We start from the raw sequence: 22856 nt of genomic DNA, 5'->3' as shown, positions 1-22856 counted from the left end.
GTGGCGGGGTTGGTGGAGCGCTTTGAGGGCTCCATTGTGTATTACGCTGGATGGAAAGTGGAGGTCATCCTGCTGGCAGACCAGGTCTTCATGGCCATGATGAAGATCCGGCAGAATTATCCTCACCTGCACCTTGCACAGCTGTTCCACTGCAGTACCGCAACAGTGGGTAATGTGGTGAACACCATGGTCCATCTGCTCCACAGGTTGCTGTTCGAAAAAATGATGTCCACTGTGCCCAGTAGGCAAAAAAAACAAAACAGCATGCCTGCTGCTTTCCAGTCCTCTGCCTTCAACTGCAGAATGATTGTAGACTTCACCGACATCCAAGTGGCCGCCCCAAGTCAGATGGACCAAGCCAAACTGACGTACTCCTCCTACAGAGGGATGCACTCCTTCAAAGTGCTCATCTCTGTGGCCCCAAAATGGAGTCATCAACTTCTGCAGCCAACTCTTCCCGGGCTCTGTGTCTGATAAGGCCATTATGCAGCATTCAGGCACTCTGGAACATGTAGTAGCTGGCTGTCTGGATGGCAGCTTGCTGGTCTCTGCTCAGTCGCATTGAGGCAAGAATTGCCTCAAGCCCCCGACCCCCATGCTCCCTCACCAGCTCCGGCACGGTGAAAATGGCCTGATGTTGAGGCTGCAGCTCTGGCTCAGGTGACAAAAGCCATGCCATGCCACACTGTGTGCCCCTCAGTGCAGACCTGAACCAGTCTACATCCTCAGTAGCGATGTCTCTGGCCAGTGGGTTGTATGTCTCCTCTTGCTGTTGGTAGAGTTGAGACACCGGCTGGACTACTTTTGAAGTGCCAGGCTTCCTCCACTGGCACTCAACTTATGTGGAGCTGATCTGCCACATGGCAAATATTGCCAATGCTGCAGCGTGGCTGCATTTGTACATCCCACGTGCACAATCACAGACAGCGCTCTGCATCGCGCCATCGTCTCCCATGTAGATCTGTACAAATAAAGTAGGTACCATGTTTGTTAACATGCTATAATAGATTGAATGAGCAATACAAGGATGGTCCGGATCTGGGGGTGGGATGGTTTATTTTTCCATAGTTTTGTCCTCTTGTCTGATTGTTGTTTTTTCTGTATTTTTTGTAATTTGTGTTGTATTGGTTGTGATTGTACATTGTATTTTTTTAAATGTGTATTACATTTTTGAAAAACATTTGATCGACAAAAAAAAAGGATTTGGTCAGGATCTAGACTCAGTGTGTAGTTTATTCATTAATCAATGCTCTCTACATTGGGAAAACACATACCAGTGTACCAGAGGGAGTCACACACAGCTGTGCCTAGATAAGCAAACAAATTGACAAGATAACCAAAATCCTTGAATCTACACACAGCAAATAAACTCGAATGACACAACGAGATGTAAAAGGAGATCACACATACAGTATAGTCGATATAAAACTGTCCGCTTCAATCTGAAGAGCAACTAAAACAAAACACGGGAGTGTACTTTGTTCTTGTGAACACTAATGTTATCCACAGCATACACACCCGTATACAGTAAACCCGTTCTAGGTTCTGATTGGCTCTCTAGGTTGGCATTCTAGCTTCTGACTGGCTGTCCAGGTTGTCACTCACAGCCGTGGGCATATTATACTAGTCGACTCGTAACATCGCTAAACTTTTTTTCTTGACGGTTTTCTCAGTCAACTAATGCTATTGATAACAGGAACATAAATTAACACAGCCCTGCACACTGCAGTCATTATATGCCGGGTCTGTGGTTCATCATCTTCTTTTTCATTCTCCTCCTTATTGACTGACATTAGCGTTAAACATTGCACTCATGTTACTCACTGAAACCTTGTAGAGCCGGTCCCGCATGCTGGCTCTTACAGAACCGACTAACTCCCCTTTCGTGTATGTACAGCTCTCAATGTGCCCAGACTTGTAGTGATTTTCACCTCGTTTTATACTTTTATTCTCATTCTGAAAGAATGAGGTGAAATGTGCCAACGTGACGGCCATCTTTGTGTTGGTGACGCGTATTGTGCGGGACCAGAGACATGTAGTTCACTGAGCGGCTTAACACAAAAAAATGTGTTACTTCATAGTTTTACGACACATTTTTATTTATTTGACTTGCAAAATGTTCTTTTAAATTGACAAACATCATATGTGTAGTTCATGGCACAATTCAAACGGGATCAAAACATACGTTTTCTCTCTCCATTGAATTCAATGTATAATTTCCCGCTTCCGGGGTCCCATGAGCTCCCCCGGAAAGGGAGGGACTTCGCCTCTCTATTGAGAACCGCAGTGACGCGTCGTAAAACCCGGAAGTAAATTAGCATTTTTAGCACTTCCGGTTCCTTCCTCAAAAAGCAATGCATTTTTTCCATAGGGTTTTGGAAAATAGCTCGAAATAAGGTCTGTGGTTGACACAAATTTAAGAGATAAATCACGTTTTGTTCTACGGCATTAAATACGTCAGCAGTGCCCCCACTGGGGATTTTTGAAGGGTTTACGTGTCTGAAAAACGATGGTTGTTACCGAGTGGCTGAATAGGACTACAGAAATTGTCGAGGCCGTTTTACGTCATTACGCCGAACATGTAAACACTCCCGCTAAGTTTGTTTTCCCCTGTGTTGTTCTTGAAAGCAAGTACCTGCCTATCTTTAGTATCTGTATATCTATATCTGACCATTAGAATCTGCATTTTTGAAATTGTCGTTTTTAACACAGTAGTTTTACAAATTATAGAATAATTAATTACCAGTGTTTTCCAATTTTACTCGGCAGTTCGTTTCGTTAGCTAACGTTAGCTAAAGCTAGCGCTACTAGTTAGCTACGCAATGGTTTGTTGCTTTGCTCCGGGTTGCAGCCACAGGTCTTCGCATGAAACGTGCTTGTTCTATCGTTTCCCGGCCGATGTTTTCCAAAGGAGAGTCTGGATTCGTGTCATGAGGTAAGCTGACGTTACATTTTTGTCCATGTCACGGTGAAATGTAAATGATGGGTAGTGACTGTATCGCAGTTTTAGAGATGGCGCTGCTGAAAAGACCGCAACATAAGTAAAGATAATGAATACATCCTATTAAAACCTGCGTGGCTTATATGATAAGTCTAATTAGTACAAGCAGCATAACGTTTCACCATGTAACTAAAGATTGTAGTCAGGGAAATCAGTTTGACATATTGAACTAATAACAAATCACCTCTGGCTGGCAGAGAACTCTCTGCTCCATAGCTTCTCTTGGACGTAAAATCACATGTACATTTTACATTTATATTCAATTTAATATTCCATCCCTCACATACTTTTGTATATAATAACTTATATTTTGTTTTTCTTGTTATGCTGCTGCAACACAAACATTACCCAAATTGGGATCAATACAGTAATATCTTATCTTAATTAATTAAGAAATATAACTATTATAATTAGTGTAGCAGCTGACACCTATTTTCAATATGGATTAATCTACCATTTATTTCTTTAGTTCAATTTTCATCTATAAAAATGTCAAAATAGTGAAAATGTTCCCGAGACTTATCGAAGTGCAAGGTTATATCTTTAGATGTTTTGTTTTAGCCTATGTAGTGTATGTCTTAATGCTCTTATATGTGACGGTGTGACTTCCATGAAACTAATATTCTATATCTTCCCAACAGATGAGCTGACAGGAAACACTCTAACAACCACAACATTGCAAAGGCGAGTAAATGTAAATTAAAAAAAATTCACAATTTTTTTATTTCTTCTTCTTTCTTGCAGTTAGGTGAAGCTGACCTTGCACTTGGTGCCATTAAGGATGTTCCTCACGCAGGCTGAATGTTTCTCCTTCCTTACTGACACAGAAGCCCTTGATTTGCAATGCTTCACTAATTGTCATTTCCCTGGCTCTGTAGGGACACTTTACCTCCACCACAGCGGAAGACTCAGCAGGAAACCGATGGACTGTCCACTCCAAGTAGGGAATGAGTCCTTACCCCAAGTGAAGGAGTTCAAGTATCTCGGGGTCTTGTTCTCGAGTGAGGGAACAATGGAGCGTGAGATGGGTCGGAGAATCGGAGCAGCGGGAGCGGTACTGCAGTCTCTTTACCGCACCTTTGTGACGAAAAGGGAGCTGAGCCAGAAGGCAAAGCTCTCTGTCTACCGCGCCATTTTCGTTCCTACCCTCACCTATGGTCATGAAGGATGGGTCATGACCGAAAGAACGAGATCGCGGGTACAAGCGGCCGAGATGGGTTTTCTCCGCAGGGTGGCTGGTGTCTCCCTTAGGGATAAGGTGAGAAGTTCGGTCATCCGGGAGGGACTCGGAGTTGAACCGCTCCTCCTTCGCGTCGAAAGGAGCCAGTTGAGGTGGTTCGGGCACCTAGTTAGGATGCCACCTGGGCGCCTCCCTAGGGAGGTGTTCCAGGCACGTCCAGCTGGGAAGAGACCAAGGGGTAGACCTAGAACCAGATGGAGGGATTATATCTCTTCGCTGGCCTGGGAGCGCCTTGGGATCCCCCAGTGAGAGCTGGTTGATGTGGCCAGGGAAAAGAAAGTTTGGGGCTCTCTGCTGGAACTGCTACCTCCGCGACCCGACCACGGATAAGCGGGAGAAGATGGATGGATGGATGGACAGCGGAAGACCCTACCAGACCATCTGGAGATGCCCCCAACAATCCTGATAGGGAGAGCCACAAATCTGACTCATGGACCTGCATCTGAGTTGCAGTGGTGAATGCCCTGACGCCCTCACATACATTCATAGTCCCCCACTGTACAGACAAAACACCATCAAGGGCCTGTTGTTGCCCTAGCAGCCTGGCAATAAAGGAAGCAGTCACACGCTTTGACCAGCTCCAAAGTTGCTGGCAGTCAACCTTCCTTTCCTGAACAAATGCCAGTTTGGGTTGGTTCGCTGACCAGTGGTAGTCACCTGAATTGCCCTCTGTTGCTCTTCAGACAATGCCATGCTTGCCACAATTGCCTCAGGTCCCTGATGCCCAACAGATTTGAGAATTTCAGGAACAGTAAGCGTTTCCAAGCTGCAGTGTTCCTCTTCTGGCTCGGGGGAGAGAAGCCAAGAAATTCCTGAAAACCTGCCCCCGAGTCTGTCCCTCAGCCAGTCACGATCTTCGGAGGTGGGCTCTCTTGTGAGCGGGTTAAATTAGTTATTGGTTTCAACAGTCACATTAAAACAGTTACTAAATCAGCCTACTATCACCTAAAGAACATATCTAGGATTAAAAGACTAATGTCACAGCAGGATTTGGAAAAACGTGTCCATGCTTTTATCTTCAGTAGACTGGACTACTGCAATGGTGTCTTCACAGGTCTCACTAAAAAATCTATTAGAAAGCTGCAGCTGATTCAGAACACTGCTGCTCGAGTCCTCACTAACACTAAGAAAGAGGATCACATCACTCCTGTTCTGAAGTGTTTACTCTGGTTCCTCACTAACACTAAGAAAGTGGATCACATCACTCCTGTTCTGAAGTCTTTACACTGGCTTCCTGTGTGTCAAAGAATAGATTTCAAAATACTGCTGCTGTTTATAAAGCACTGAATGGTTTAGGCCCAAAATATATTTCTGACCTCCTGCTAAATTATGAACCATCCAAGTCTCTCAGGTCTTCAGGGACGGGTCAGCTTTCTGTCCCCAGAGTCAGAACTAAACATGGAGGAGCAGCGTTCAGTTATTATTCTCCAGATATCTGGAACAAACTCCCAGAAACTTGCAGGTCCGCTAAAACTCTTACTACTTTTAAATCCAGGCTGAGGAATTTTCTTTTTGTCCATCCATCCATCCATCCATCTTCTCCCGCTTATCCGTGGTCGGGTCGCGGAGGTAGCAGTTCCAGCAGAGAGCCCCAAACTTTCTTTTCCCTGGCCACATCAACCAGCTCTGACTGGGGGATCCCAAGGCGCTCCCAGGCCAGAGAAGAGATATAATCCCTCCATCTGGTTCTAGGTCTACCCCTTGGTCTCTTCCCAGCTGGACGTGCCTGGAACACCTCCCTAGGGAGGCGCCCAGGTGGCATCCTAACTAGGTGCCCGAACCACCTCAACTGGCTCCTTTCGACGCGAAGGAGGAGCGGTTCAACTCCGAGTCCCTCCCGGATGACCGAACTTCTCACCTTATCCCTAAGGGAGACACCAGCCACCCTGCGGAGAAAACCCATCTCGGCCGCTTGTACCCGCGATCTCGTTCTTTCGGTCATGACCCATCCTTCATGACCATAGGTGAGGGTAGGAACGAAAATGGCCCGGTAGACAGAGAGCTTTGCCTTCTGGCTCAGCTCCCTTTTCGTCACAACGGTGCGGTAAAGAGACTGCAGTACCGCTCCCGCTGCTCCGATTCTCCGACCCATCTCACGCTCCATTGTTCCCTCACTCGAGAACAAGACCCCGAGATACTTGAACTCCTTCACTTGGGGTAAGGACTCATTCCCTACTTGGAGTGGACAGTCCATCGGTTTCCTGCTGAGAACCATGGCCTCAGATTTGGAGTGTGCGTTTTCTTTTTGTCGCTGCTTTTAATTGAACTATTCATATATTAGACTGCACTGTAACTTTTATCCATGTATTTTTTCTTTTAATGTTTATTTTATGAGCTTTTCTTTTTAATGACTGATTTTAAATGCCAGTTTCTTAATGTCTTTCATTTTTTGTAAAGCACTTTGAATTGCCTTGTGTTGAAAAGTGCTATATAAATAAACTTGCCTTGCCTAATAAAGATTTCATGTGACACATACAATTGATTTGTTGATGGGAATTAATGTGAATAAATTAACTCTAGGTTAACGGTACTCTTGCTATCACTACTCACCGACACTATAAACCTTGTCCCTCATGCTAGCCCTGACAACACCGGTAAGCACACCTTCATCTAGGCTGCACTGTTACGTGTCCTGATTTGTAGTGGTTCTCTCCTCTATCTACACTCTTCTTGTCATCTTTGTAAAACGATATCAGACTGGTAATTGACACAGCCATGATTTTTAGTTAAATTCAGTGTGGCTAAAATTAAAAGCTTTGTTAAAATATGCAAGCACGCAAAAGTCAAATTCAGCTTTATTGTCAAAAATTCTACATGTGTTATACATCCAGAAATATCGAAATATCGTTTCCCACAGTGTGACATGTATACATAAAACAAAACAAAAAGGGCCTAGATAAACGTGGTACACATTAAACAAAACAAAAAGGGTCTAGATAACCGGGGTATACAGTTTAAAATGTTAATATATTTAAAGTGTTCAAAGTGCAGTTTAAGTGCAAGTCAGTTGAAACGATCTTAAGTTGGCGTGACGTTGAAGTCGTGCGACCCTGCTGCTGTACTAGCTTGTAGTTCGTTTATAGCATAACGTTAGCATTTTGCTTCTGGCGACTAGATTTATGATTCAAAAATTATAAAATTAGGGTTGACATGTGGAGATTATCCGGCTGAAAGAAACGTGATCCCTCTCTTAAATGTGTGTCAACCACAGACCTTATTTCGAGCTATTTTCCAAAATCCTATGGAGAATTTGCATTGGTTTTTGACAAAGGAACCGTAAGAAGTTCACTTCCGGGTTTTACGACGCGTCACTGCGGTTCTCTATAAGAACTGGATACAGCGTGGGAGGCGGGGCCTCATTCATTCCTATGAGAGTTGCTCATTAGCGCATGATGATAAAATGGCCCAACTTTCGAGAGAGCGAAACGTCACAGATTACCCGGCATGCCTGAGAAGTACCCGTATGTGCGCTCATAGCGCATGCGCAACTTTAACCATGCCCCCAAAATGCTCGTTCACATCAAGCACGTCAATTTGCGTACACGTAACAGCACCGCGCGTTCATGACAGCATGGCACTTCTTATTATACATCCATGACTGGATTGTTATATGATGGAGTTTGATATTAACGAGGCGGCCGAGGCAGTTAGCAGCTAGCGGCTAGCTAGTAATTAGCTCTTAGTAGCTCTGTACGTGTTTTCTTTTCTTTATGACTGTTGTAAGTAAACATATTTATTCTATATCTTCTTCTATATGTGTATGAGCTCTGTACGTTTTTCTTTTCCTTATGACTGTTGTAAGTAAACATATTTATTCTATATTTCCTTCTATATGTGGATTTGAATGTATGTCACAGTCCTCTGTTTATTTATTGTTAAGAAACGCAACACATGGTTTTCAACAGTGGAACGATTTATGTGAATGTCAACAGCAACATCCCAAGCTTCTTTCTAGCCAATATTCATTATGTTGTATCTTTACCTTCAACTTTAACTGACACATTTGGTGTATTTTGTTTGCAAGTCTGTGTTCAACATACTACTTGGAGTACGCTTAACAAGTCTGTACTGAACATGGACACGCAAAACTCTCAACAGGTCCGTTTTTTTTTTCATATCTGATACCAAATCTTGCTGAAATATTGCCACACTGGAGATGTATAGTGTATGTAGTTAAGGGTTTAGTTATTGTACATTTCAATTGTGTCATTTGTTAAATCTATGATGTATTCTATGTATTCAAAGTGTTCAATGTATTCAATGTATTAAAATAACTACCCAAACATTGTATTTGTTAAATGTTTATTGTTCATTGTATATGTAAGTTATTTATAGCCTATGTCTGTAAGTGTTGTCTCGTGTGTATGTACTGTTTGTGATCGTTGTTGTGCCCTCACTCGTGGCCTGCACCTTGACGTGGTGAGTGGGCTTTAAACTAAGACAGGCCATTTATGTTTGAAATATCATGCTAACAAACCTGCAATTACAGAATGGAATGATAGTGGTTATATATGTTCATGTCTTGCTGACATTATTACAATATTTAAAATGGTTCTCCTCTCTCCTGCAGTCAGCTGTGATTCCAGGTGTTCATGCTGCCGCCCGCCTCCTCCCCATCCACCTCCTTTCATCAGTACCAGGAGAGCTAATCCAAAGACCTCATCACACCTCCTCTTCATCCCATCTCCTCATCAAATCCAGATATTCAGCATCATCACCAGTGTCTAGACCCCGGGGGGTTCCCTATATGCTCACGGCTGCTTTTCCCCTCTTAGATATACGATTTCAGGATTGGGGTCTAACCGCCAAAGACTTAACATTTATCATATGACATGTGTCAATAAATGTTCTTTAAACAAAATGAAGTCTCTCCTGATTGAACTGTCTGGACCCCATCCTCAACTTTTTTCAAACCATAACATGCCTTCAGAGGGCTTTCCTGTTGATAATGTTTGGTGGATTTTTTTATAGAATAATTGTAATCAATATTATATTACCTTTTAATCTATATAAATTGTATTAACATTTTTTGTCACTATTTTGTTCACCTAGTTCTACTATGCCAGCCATCAGAGGTATACATTTGTTAACATCTCTTTTAGGTTTCATTTCTTATATTTGTGAATTTCTATATAAAATGCTAATTTCTACCTGAAATGCTTATGTATTTTTAATTACATTTTCGTAAAGCTTTCACTTTTTCAATAAATATAACTGGTTTTGTTCAGTTTTGCCAGCTTCACTGTTGAGCGTGATGTTGTGCCCAGCATTCTCCTGTCCTGTGCTCTGAAATCAAAATGTGGATAAGAATAAAACAACACTAAAATAAACACTACAATACAACTTGTAAAACTTTTGAAAAAACACAAGGTTGTTCATTTGTGTGTATACATATACAACACAGGCAATATACATATATATATACAATTATAATTAATACAACTGTTAATTTGATTAGAGCTTTGACACATATCTTTATTGATATATGTATAAATATGACGACTTAATATACAGTCGGCCTAATAGCAAACAGCTACGTTCAACTCTTTTAATGGTATATTGCAAGTGCAATAAGAACGTTAATCTACGTCGGTAATATTAACTTTATTTAATACAACATTTACGGTACAAGATTTACATCATACAGCCCATGTAATATAATATTTTACAAATGATGAATTACAGCAAACATGTGCAATATATCCATTATTACAGCTCCGTGGGATGCAACCCAGTCTCATGGCATTTCGTGTTCACCAACACGATTTTTAATCTATTGATTCGTGCTCACCAACACGATTTCCCCCTTTTTTTCGTGTTGCACAGCACGATTTTAAAAGCAATGTATTTCTACTGGTAATGTGTTTCGTGCCTGCAGCACGTGTTGATATATTTATGATCCACGTTAAGTATTCAGTTTCGGCGGCATTTCTTCCAGTTTTCCCAAAGGTCTTCTCATCAGTGCTCTATAAATAAAGAACTACGGCAGATTTGTAATATGTAATGCAGCCGAACCGTGTATTACAATGCCGTTATGTGATGACTTTCAAAGAGAAAAGCAAGAACACTCGGAATTAAGTATTATTTTATTCTTTTAAAATGTTTTCCGGATTTCATATCATATAAACACCAAATCCCAGCATGCATTGCGGCTAAAACATCCAATCAGCGAGCTTAAACCATAGCTGAGGATCTTGGGTAATCGCTCGAAATGCCTACGTCCGTTTCCAGTTATTTTTATTTTGAAATTCAGTTCCTGACGGACACCAAAAAAGCCAGAGATTATGGAATTAAACCAATAAACAAAAGCAAGGATAATTGTGTGTTATTGGCGAGTAAATAACAGTGTGTTATTTTGAAAAGAATAACAAATTAGAAGGAAAAAAAGATTTAAAAATACAGATTTCAGTATTCTGAGGCTCTGAGCCCCATTTATTTTCCTCACAGACGGCAACAAAAGTCCGGAATTATACGATTTAAAATAAAAGCAATAATTGTGGCTTGATATTGAGTAAGAACATGTTTTTATGAACCACACAGCTTCCGGTCTTCCACGACCCGACCGGAGAAAAAGACGTGCTGCAGGCACGAAACACATTACCAGTAGAAATACATTGCTTTTAAAATCGTGCTGTGCAACACGATAAAAAGGAGAAAATCGTGTTGGTGAACACGAATTAATAGATTGAAAATCGTGTTGGTGAACACGAAATGCCATGAGACTGGGTTGTGGGATGGCAGTAAGGCGATATGGTCCGTTGTTATTGTGCGTCCATGGGTAAAGAAAAACTCATGTAGTAGTGAACATGTCACATGAACGTGCCGGGCGGCGCGGTCCCGTGTGTTAGATGCTCGTTCATAATGCCGAGGGAAATAACTCTCAGAATAACGTTATTACCACATTTTTACAACTTGAGGAATGAATGTTTTTAATAAGGGCTATACCAACGTTCATACTGGGTAGTTTATTTAGTTTTAAAAAAATTATCCAACGAGTTACAGACCACTCTTTCCCAATGTAAGTCAATGGGAAAAAGTGTTTCCGGGACCAGCAACTAAACGGAAGTGTAGTACCGCCGTTTGGCCACAACGAATATTCTCATCAGACTCCGGCGCACTTCCTGGGTGCTTGTTCCTAGTGCCCAGGGCCGCTGCTAAGCTTTTGGGGGCCCTAAGCATAAATAGTCAGGGAGGCCCCCCCCCCCCACCAAACACACACAAAATCTACTAAGTTCCCACTCAAACATTCACCTTTTATTTTAAAATTGACATGAAATATAAACATATAAACAAAATGTCAAATACAAAAATAAGTTACAGCTACAACAGCAGAACCATCAGTATAAATATATACAAAGTAATATAAATATAAGTAATATATACAAAACTTTCTTAACAGCAGCATTACAATATAATATAATAACAACTGCAGGCTAAAAAGATGAACGAAAGTAATTATGCACATAAATAACGTATAAAAGAAAGCCAGCATCATAAAAAGAAACAAACACACACATGCAACTATTTTTCACACACCCAAAAACTACCTTAAAGTGCAGTATTGTCCTGATCAAAATATTTATAGTGTGCAAATACTAAATTCTCCACAGCTGCAGGAGGCTTTACAAAAGGTGCACGGCGACTTTTCCTGGCAGCAAAATCACTAATCAAGTCATCAACATCAGCTTCACCTTTATCTGTGAGAGTTTTCTCCACATCGATACAATGTTTGTGCAGGTCCTCCTTGGATATCCCTTGTACTTTTTGAAAATTTGAGTAACAGTCCAAATGTGTCTCTCACCTGGCTCAGGGTCTCGAACCGCTCCTGCAGGAGGTTTTACAAAGGTGCACGGCGACTTTTCCTGGCAGCAAAATCACTGATCAAGTCATCATAAGACACACCATGTGCCACGTCAGCATTGATGCTAATGACAGCAAGGCCACTTAGGCGTTCTTGTCCCATTGTTGACCGTAGATAGGTTTTAATGAGTTTCAGTTTGGAAAAACTGCGCTCAGCTGAGGCAACTGTAACTGGAAGGGTCAAAGAAATTCTTAGAGCAATCCAAAGATTTGGATACACTTCTTGCAGGTTACTGTCATGCAGAAAGGTCAGCATCTCCATGGCAGTTGTCTGTGGTGGCAGTTGAGGGAGGTTGATTATCTCCTGCATCATCTCCAGTCCATCAACATCAGCTTCACCTTTATCTGTGAGAGTTTTCTCCACATTGATACAGTGTTTGTGCAGGTCCTCCTTGGATATCCCTTGTACTTTCTGAAAATCAAGTAACAGTCCAAATGTGTCTCTCACCTGGCTCAGGGTCTCGAACCGCTCCTGCAGCGCCATCAGAGCGGAGTCTACAACTCGGTTGAAAAATTCAACTTCAAGCCTCTTCTCTGCATCACTGAAGGGCTCGTCTGAAGCTTCATAGCCAAACTGCCTTTTTGTGCTTCTCAACCTCTTCTGTTTGAGCTCAGGGTCAATGTTTAGAGCCTCACACAGCTCCTTGGCAGTTGCTATGGCCTCTGAAAACCCAGACTGCCTGTACTTTGTCAGGGAGGCATTTGCAGTCTCAATGAGTCTGGCTGCAACATCAAGCTGCATTGATGATGACTGCAGCAGCTTGTTCACTTGGTTGGTGACTGAAAGAACTTCAGCCCAAACAATGGTGCAGATCAGAAATCTGAATGAGCCAACCTCTTCTGCCAGGCTTTGAGCCTCTGACCTTGCAATAGGTTCAGTGACAGCTTGTCTTGCTTCCAAGAGAGCTTCTCGGACTTCTTTTACTTGACTTCGTACAGCTATGACACTCTGCAGCCTACTTTCCCATCTGACATCACTCCATGATTTCAGTGTCAACTTCACATGTTTGAGTAAGATGTCCCACCGCTGTATGGCTGCTGAGAAAAAACAAAACAGCCTCTGAAGGTATCCAAAATAGCCAATTGCATCCGTAGATGACTTCGCAGCATCTGATATGACCAGATTCATTGTATGTGCAGCACAAGGGACAAACGCTGCCCTTGAATTCAGTTGTAGCAGTCTGGCCTGCACTCCTTGCCTCTTTCCCTTCATATTGGCTCCATTATCGTAGGACTGTCCTCTGCAATCATCGAAGGAAATGCCAAGTTCCCTCAACTTTTCCAGAACAACATTTGACAGATTGAGACCTGTCGTTTCGACCACATTCAAAAACCCAAGGAAGTACTCCTTGATGTCTGGCTTGGGTACCAATTCAACAATGCGGACCACCAGGGACATCTGTTCCTTGTGGCTGATGTCCGGGGTGCAGTCAAGGATGATGGCATAATATTTGACTTCCTGGATTTTTTTCACAATGGTTCGAACTGTTTGGGAGGAGACAATCTCTATTATTTCGTTTTGAGTCTGTTGTCCAAGATAGTGCGTTCTGGAAGCCTCATCTTTAATTTTGGCCACATGTCTTTCTGTAACTGAATCAAATTCAGCCAGCAGCTCCACCTCTTTCAAAAAATTCCCACTGTCTTTTTCATAAAGAGTTTGAGAAGAGCCCCTAAAAGCCAAATTTCTGGTGGCTAGAGACAGAGTTATTGAAAACAGCCGTTTCATGACATCTTGCCATCTTTTCTTCTCTGCCTCCATTAAGGCCAGCTCCTGCTGGTCTATGGCTAAATTCTTCCTCAGACGCATATCCAGTTCCTTCCATTTTAACATGCACTTGGTATGGTCTGGGCTACCTTCATGGCCCCTCAAGCGAATGTTGATGTTAGACCAGTCGCCATAGCCTGTTTGTGTCAGCTTTATGGTTTTTGACCCAAACAGCTTGCATGCAAAACAGAACACAGCATTGGTCTTTGGGGAGTAGACAAGCCAGCTTCTTTTCATTTTTTCTCTATTGGGAAGGGATTTAAATTGGAGGTTTGTGTGAAATGCCCTTCCATCTGGGCCCTTTGGAAAAGAGAAATCTGCTGGAACTTTGAATGGTCCTCTTCTTATTATCTCTACCCTGTCTGTGTCTGAAATATCTTTGGGCCAAAGGGCGGGGTCTGTTGGAGATGCCACATTCATCTCTTCGTCATCTGCTTGAAGATGGGTGATGGGTGTGGATAGAACACCTTCTGAGGTGACAGTTGTGTGTTGTGTACCTGAACTTGTGGATGGTACTGAGCTGGAGCTTTCAGACACGTTGGACAGTTGCTGAAGTTGTTCAGGGTGCTGGGGTTGTTGGCTGCTTGCACTGCTTGTGGATGGTTGCTCATCATCTGAATCTTCCTCCTGGCTACGCGTTGGTCCTTGAACATATTTTAGCATTGACCCTGTGAATATTTTTGAAATACAAAAAAAATGTGATTAGCAAAAGCTAAATAAAAATACCAAAACATTAGGGTTTTCTGATTACAAAAATATCATGTCACACTACTCATATTAGAATAAAAAGTCACTCAAAAAATCATCATATGCACCATCTTAAGTCTGCTGTTAATCAGTGAACCACTTCATTATTTCATAGCTATCTAGTAGCCTGTGTATGTAAATTCTCAAATTATGGGCGGGATTCTATTTATAGCCTATCTGTTGAGTTATGCTACGTTGTCGAGATGGGCTACCATAGCACAAATCAATAGCATTTTTTATGAATATGGCACTGTTCTACAAGCTAAAATGCTTCTGCAAGTCACACACTATCAAATGTATGATAGAGGAATGCCAGGTGGTACATGACAGCACTTAAGAACACATATTTGAAAAAGGAGAGGTGAAATAAACAAACATGAATATGTCCGTTTTTTGCAATATATATATATTTAATTATTCTTAGCTTAGCGATTTTGCTTGACAGACTTGGAATATGAACCATTGTGCGTTGAGGTAGCACACTTTTTTTTATTTATTATTTATGATTATATACTCTTACTTGAGTAAAATTGTTAGCTACTCAGCCCACCTCTGAGTATTATATAGGCCTACACATATATGTATATATATATATATATATAATACTCAGAGTAGTATTATATATATATACACATACATACATGTATATACATATATGTATATATATATACATATATATATACACATATATGTATGTATGTATGTATGTATGTATGTATACATATATGTATATATATATACATATATGTATATATATACACATATATGTATATATATATATACACATATATGTATATATATATATATATATATACACACATATATATATATATATATATATATATAAATATATATATACATACATAATACTCAGAGGTGGGCTGAGTAGCTAACAATTTTACTTAAGTAAGAGTATTGTTATTTTAGAACAATTACTGAAGTAAAAATAAAAAAAGTCATTAAAATTACTCTTAAAAGTACAATTTATCATTACTACCCACCTCTGTTCCTAACATATATAGATATCTAATGTATTCATACATTGTTTATGTAGGATATACTGTATATGTATATATAACCCTACCTAATCATATATTGTTTCTTCTATTTAAAAATAGCTGACCCTTTCTTTTCCCTCCTCGGGGATTATTTCCCTGTTTTGATCGGGGACGTCTGGTCACTTATAGCATATCAAAATATTATATTACTGTCAAGCCAACTGTGAATAATAAAACACGCCAAAACATGTCCTTTATCATAGCTACACGTATGAAAAAAAAAGCGTGTGAATATCAGTGGTATTCTGTAAGGTATGATTAATTATATGCGCTGACAGTTCATTGCTCCTGTCTAACTAATGACACTGAGTGGAGCGGATAAACCCTGCAAGGGGGCCGCCGTATTTGCCGCCACTGGCGCGAGGAGCGCTCCTCGCGCCAGTGGCGCTCCTCCGCCATGGCAGCAGGAGCCTCACTTTCACCCTCCTCCACCACCTCCTCCTCCTCCGACACAGCATCGGCTGCTGCTGACTCGGACCCGCGACCGGGTGCGCCGGCGGATTAAACCTTTCCAAAATATTCCGGCTGGTGGCGGCATGATCGCTAGATTAGGTTGCTGACGTTAGCTAGCAGCAATATCACTGAAAGTCAGGTTAGCAAAACAATTAGACCAAAAACACGAACTTACCAGCAAGGGATGAACGAGCGTCATCTCTCTGTTTCTTTCTCTTCTCAGCGCCAGATTCATATGGCCTTTTACTTGCCATTCTTCTTCTCTTCACTGTTAAAATCCAGCAATTATCAGGTCTAACTTGGAAAACGTCAGGCAGGAGGGTGCTCCACCACCTGTGTCCACCACCCGTGATGGCGCTGGCGCATCACACCACACCACATATCTCCGATGAAGACTGTACCATTTCAGGAAGGGGGGGGTGTATAGATAAGGTAACACATCTAATTTGCCCAAATTGAGTAATAAAAGGCACACAATTAAGAAAAAAAACGGTGGGCCTGTTCATAACTAATTTATATAATTTATTTAATGTAATAATATAATAACTATCATGACATTTTTTTAACCTTAATTTTGGGGGCCCCCGCCAGGTACTTGAGGCCCTACGCGCTCTGCGTGCTCTGCGTATGCGGAGCGGCGGGCCTGCTAGTGCCTGGCAAGTTTTAAGCTAATAGCCTATAAAGTTATGGATATTAGAAAGTTATTGTCATCGAAGCAGGCGCCACAAGCTGCAGCAGCAGCAGCAGTATCAGCAGCTGACAACAATGTCATCACCAGCAGTGAGGAAATGGATTATGTTTCATGTTTGTGAATCTTATTTGAAATGTTACTTTGCTGGTTTTCTAACGTTAAAGTGAATAACAGGCAAATGGTGATATCTGCACTCTGGCAGACTGAGTAAGAAGTGAAAAAGAGTGATGTAATGTTAATATTATAGCTAGTAAACATGGAGTAACCACACTATGTATGCCCTTATCAGGGTTTCCGTTAGCCGGTAATTACCGGTTTTTAGCTGGTAAAATCTAATAAAAAACGGTAAATTCAAAACCTGCCGGTCAAAATGTCCGATGCTCCGATCGATTGGCAGCCGATCTTTATCGGCCGATATTCACTCTTAATAGTTTGATCTGTGCTCTCTATAAATGCTGATCAGGAGAGCTGGATCTGATTAATATGGACATAAACGCGAGTGAAGTGTAGACCCTCCAGAAAAACGCGGACAAAGATCCTTGATTATGCGGGCTAAATTCCTTGATTATGCGGGCTAAAATCCTGGATTATGCAATTTAACATGCGGGGTTTTTATGTGATTTTTATGCGGTGAAATTGCGGGAAGTTGCGAAATATGCGGAAAGTTGCGAAATATGCTAAATATGCGGGGAAAAATAATAACATTTTTTTTAAATATTGGGCTGTCTTATTTATTCTCTCTCACACACAACCTGCCACTAACGTTAAACCCCTTTACTATTCAATAAAACACATTCAATGTTTATTTATTGTAAAAGCAATTGGGCTATTTTAATCTCACACACACCCCCCCCCCCCCCCCCACCCCCACACACACACACACACACACACACACACACACACACACACACACACACACACACACACACTTCTCCGCCTCATTCTGTTTTCATTTACTCGTTCGTTATCTGACCAGCTTCAATCTTGTAGGCTACTCACTTCGTTTCTTGTAGCCCTCGAAAGGGTTTTGGAGGTTGATGCTCACCGTCGATTTTCTCTTATGCTCCAACCAATATACAGTATATGGCTCCAACATACAGTTGCACGGGGTGCAGAATAGTTTCCCCCCACTTTTTGCCCGGTCTTTAGTAGAAATGTTCGTCGGTAAATGAGATGGATTAGATTTTTTCATCTTGGTGTTTTCTCTATCGTGTGAGCTCCACACGTTCACTCTATACACTGATGTTTACATTCTGTGATGCGCGAGCTGATGACGTCACGTCAAGACGAGTTAACTTTTTTTTTCTCAACTTTGTGTGGAAAAATGCGGGGATTATGCAGCCTTTTGATAAATATGCGGCCTTTTAAAAATCTGCGCCATTTTGCTGATTATGCGGTAAATTCTGCGATCGCAGAATCGCGTTTTTCTGGAGGGTCTAGAAGTGTAATCGGACGGAGAGAGATCAGATAAGCTGCTGCATAATCACCTGAAGCCCCGCCCACTGTTTAGCGCGCTGCATGAGAAACTGACGGGCTGTCAGGAGAGAGAGGGAGGGAGAGGGGAAAAGAGAGGATCCGTTTCTCCCGTGTTATTATTCAAAGTTAATGTAAACTTTTGAATAATGTACTTCATCTACTACAAGTAGTTTCTTTGAATGTAATAATTATGTTGTTTGTTGTTTCTGGAATCATTTATTGAAAAATGAATCTGAATTTTTCGATCTGTTACGATTTTAGACTGAAGCAATATAAAAATGACTCCCATGGCATTAACTGGGTTTTAAACATCAGCATCCGGTCCTAGTCCGGTAATTACCTGCTAACGGAAACTCTGCTACACAATTGTTATATTATTGAAACATGACCGGTAAGTTTCAAATTTGTCCGGTAAAATAAATTCTGTCCAGACATTTGACCGGCGAGAAAAAATCCTAGCGGAAAACCTGGCCCTTATATGTTAGTAGCCTATGTATACAGAACATGACAAAAAATTATCCTAAAATGTAACGTTAACCCTTCATACCTCAGTCTACTTTTAAGACACTAAAATAACGTATTCCAATTTTTATTTTGTTTTCGCGCGTGGAATTTTACCGGCTCTTGTTTCAGTACACATAACAACGGAACCATAGCAACGGAACTGACAGGCAACCCTCTGAATCAGACTCCCAATAGGCTAGTTGCACAAGATGGCGTCCAGAGTTGGGTGTAACGCGTTATAAAGTAACAAAGTAACGCGTTACTGTAATTAATATTACTTTTGTCGGTAACGGAGTAGTGTAACGCACTACTTTTATATTTCAGTAATCACACTACAGTTACTAACATTGCCCCGACACGCGTTACTTCGTTACTTACTAAAAATCAGTCATAATCACACTGACAGACAAGAGGGGTTTCCGCCGCAGGTTTATATGTACGTAATCTGCGCGTCCACATCTCCGTGTGCAGTGCTGCATAAACATGGTTGAGTCAGCGATAACTTTCGAGGGTTGGAGGTATGCCCATTATTTTGAGTTTGTCTGAAGAATAGACAGGAATGTGACGGTGAGGTGCAAACTGTGTCCAGGCCAGAAGCTGTTATCCACTGCTGTAAACACCATGTCAAACCTCAACAAACACCTGCAAAGAACACATGCTAAGGTAAAGCTAACGCACACGCTATTTGTTATTTGTTTATATCACGTAGTCTGTTCTTCTTCTCTGTCTTCCGGTTGTTGCCTGTTTTGAATGACGAATACACACTACCGCCGCCTGCTGGTAAGGACAGTTATCGCCACTCACGCAAGCGCAGTTCGTACGTGCTCGGCGAGTAAAGTAACAAATTACTTTATGTAGAGAGTAACAAAGTAGTGTAATATATAACTTTTTTTTAAAGTAATACGTAATAGTTCCCGTCAGCAAAAACACGTGGGTTTGCTATCCTGGCTCCAAAATGGTGGAATGAGCTCCCCATTGAAATCAGGACAGCAGATAGCTTACACATCTTCCGACGCAAACTGAAAACTCATCTCTTTAGACTCCACTTCGAGCGATAGAATTACTAACAAAGCACTTATATACTAATAAAGGGCTGGCTTTCTAAATGCCAGTTGAGTAGCACTTGAAATGTTTGGCTCTATGAAACCTGATGTACTTATATGATTCTGTTTTCTTAAAGGTTGTATCTTCCTGGTCGAATGCACTTATTGTAAGTCGCTTTGGATAAAAGCGTCAGCTAAATGCAATGTAATGTAATGTAATGTAATGTAATGTAATGTAATGTAATATGTAATATAGTAAAAAATTGTAGTCACGACCCCATCGTCTATCAACTTCCGGCGGCTGGGTGTGAGCCTGAGTACTTCCGGTCTTCGGTGTGGAGTTGTTTGGGGAGTTAGCGATCAGAGAGAGAGAGAGAGAGAAAGAGAGAGAGAGACATACATACATATCATACAGTTAGCATACAGATAGCGATAGATAGCATAGATGATGAGCGGTAAAGAAAAGCGATTGGCCTTCCAGCGGTTAAGAAAGTCGGCACTACATTGCTGTGTGCCCCTTTGTACAAATAAGTCCTGTTATAATCGGGAGATAAGTTTCCATTCATTTCCTATTGATGCTGAGGTAAATGCTCAGTGGCTGATCAAGCTCCGTAGGGACAATTTCAGCCCCACAACAAATACCCGTGTGTGTAGTAGGCATTTTCGACCAGGAGACTTATTGGTCACAGCTGGAGGACTGAACAGAGTAAAGAAAGGAGCTACACCTGTTCTCTTTGCTTGGAATAACTACGAGCTACCTACACCAATACGTAATGTTTGGGAGCGTCAGCCGAGGGCAGAGAGTCCCACCCCGGACTTGACAGCTGAGTACGAGGTGGAAACACTTGCGCCGCCGGATCATGACTACTCTGTAAATCCAGCGACAGCAGTGATAGCAAATCAGGTGGCCGACGAGAACGAAGCCTTGAAAATCCAGGTTAGGGAGCTCCAAAACCAGCTGGAAGTGTTATAACTGAGATCTCGTTTCGGGATACAACGCCTGGCAGGGTCAGACGAGGACATTCGTTTCTACACCAGGTTTGTTTATAAGGCTATCAGGATGTTGTTATGGCCACTAGTTTGATAAACACTTTTCATTTGGGGAAGCTAATTTAAGAAACAAAACTATGTCTAACATGAACAATATTACATTCTTAGATTTGCCAGATACAAGCATTTCCTCGCCTTTTGGAAATTGGTGGAGCCTGCAGCCAACACCAAGATGGTGCGGATCACCAATGCCAAGGCATCCTCTGCCAGCAGCTCGGATTCCTCTCAACCATCAACAACGGTAAGCAGCATACAAACATGGATGTATATTAATAATTATGCACGCTGCACACAGCTATACCACAGTTTAACAAGTGCATCACATCACTCACAAAACACACACACACACACACACACACACACACACACACACACACACACACACACACACACACACACACACACACAACAACAAACCCCAGGAAAATGTGTTACAACTGTACCCGGTCTCCACTATAACAGTATCTACAGTATGCCTAACACTTATTTGTTTTCACAGAAACTTCCACCCATATATGAACTGCTGCTGTTCCTCATGCACCTATCAGTGGGCCTACATCTGAAGGATCTAGCAGAACGGTTTGGCATTCACCGCACCACAGTCAGCAGAATTATTTCCACCTGGACACACTTCCTCTACCAACTGCTTGGAAGCAAACGTCTGTGGATCCCAAGCTCACCTTCCACCAGAGTTTTCAGCTTTCCCTGACACACAAGTGGTGCTTGACTGCACTGAAGTATTCTGCCAGACTCCATCATCTCTCCTGCTGCAGAGTGAGGTGTTTTCTACATACAAGTCGCATGCTACATTCAAGGCCATGATCGGCATGGCACCACATGATGCCATTACATTTGTGTCTGGCCTGTATACAGGATCTATGAGTGACCAGGAGATCTTCAAGCTGTCTGGCATCGTGAGCCTGCTCACACCAGACATGGCGATAATGGTCGACAAAGGGTTCCTTGTGGACAATCTGGTTGAGTGTAAAGTGTACCGGCCTGCCTTTCTGCACAAAAAAAACCAAATGAGCAGGGAGGATGTCAGGCAGACTCAATCCATTGCACGTCTGAGGGTCCATGTGGAGAGGTGCATCAGAAGAGTCAAAGAGAACAAACTATTTGACAAAGCCATACCACTGTCTGTGTGTGGAAGCATTGAGAAGCTCTTCAATGTGGCTTGCTTCCTGGTCAACTACCAGAACGGACCGCTGGTAAAAGCATGGGCAAGCCTGGGCAGCAATTAGTGATGGGAATTATGGCTCTTTGAAGGGAAAATAAGCGAAATAATCACCAGGATAATGATTGACTGTATTGCCAGACCTAATGTCAATAATCTTCTTTGTACTACTTTGAATTTACCCTCTGTATGTGTTAAGTAAATAAAGTTATCTTGCCTTGAAAGAAATTCACGCAACTCTTTATATTAGATACTGTGTTTTTAAGTGGCGATGGAGATGATTTGTTGACCCTGCTTTAAAGGATAGTTTGCCTTTACAAATGGTGCGCTTTATCACTGCCTGGGTTTTGGTCAAAGTGCATCCAAATGCTGCTGCGTTTGGCTCATTTTCCATTTTCAAAAAAATCGGCTAATGAATATAACTAATATATATATATTATATATAACTAATGAATTATAACCTCAAAACAAATGCACACAAAAATAACATAGGACAATACATAATATAATAAATCCACAATATGATAACATGATGTAGTGTGGTACACTCATGTTTCATTTCATTTCAAACCTTTATTTATTCAGATTGGTCCCTTGAGATCATAGATCTCTTTTACAAGGGAGACCTGCAGCAATTTAAGTTCCACATGAAACATAAAACAACATAAAAACAAACAATAGAGGATATCATACAACATATTTACATACTTATCAAAATTTACAAATACCCGTTTCAGAAAGCATTTCACTTAGACGTGCTTTAAAAACATTCAGAGAAATAAAATTGCTCA

The 22856-nt window shown here is 41.6% G+C and overlaps 2 protein-coding genes across 2 annotated transcripts in view; both read right to left on the bottom strand.

Annotated features, from left to right (window-relative positions):
- The window catches only part of LOC307029173 (uncharacterized protein), a 426810-nt gene that overhangs the window by 229395 nt on the left and 174559 nt on the right, over positions 1–22856 (bottom strand). The gene's annotated exons all lie outside the window — the stretch shown is intronic.
- Positions 12079–14519, bottom strand: LOC307029649 (zinc finger MYM-type protein 1-like; the record flags this gene model as incomplete). The annotated part of the gene is made up of 2 exons (XM_079665730.1): positions 12079–14040; positions 14364–14519. 2 exons carry the CDS (start codon positions 14517–14519, stop codon positions 12079–12081), a joined length of 2118 nt encoding a protein of 705 aa, XP_079521856.1.

The sequence above is a fragment of the Notothenia rossii genome (genome assembly GCF_949606895.1).
Source record: "Notothenia rossii genome assembly, chromosome: 2".
NCBI classification, from domain to species: Eukaryota; Metazoa; Chordata; class Actinopteri; order Perciformes; family Nototheniidae; genus Notothenia; species Notothenia rossii.
This window is presented reverse-complemented; position numbering and strand designations above follow the sequence as displayed.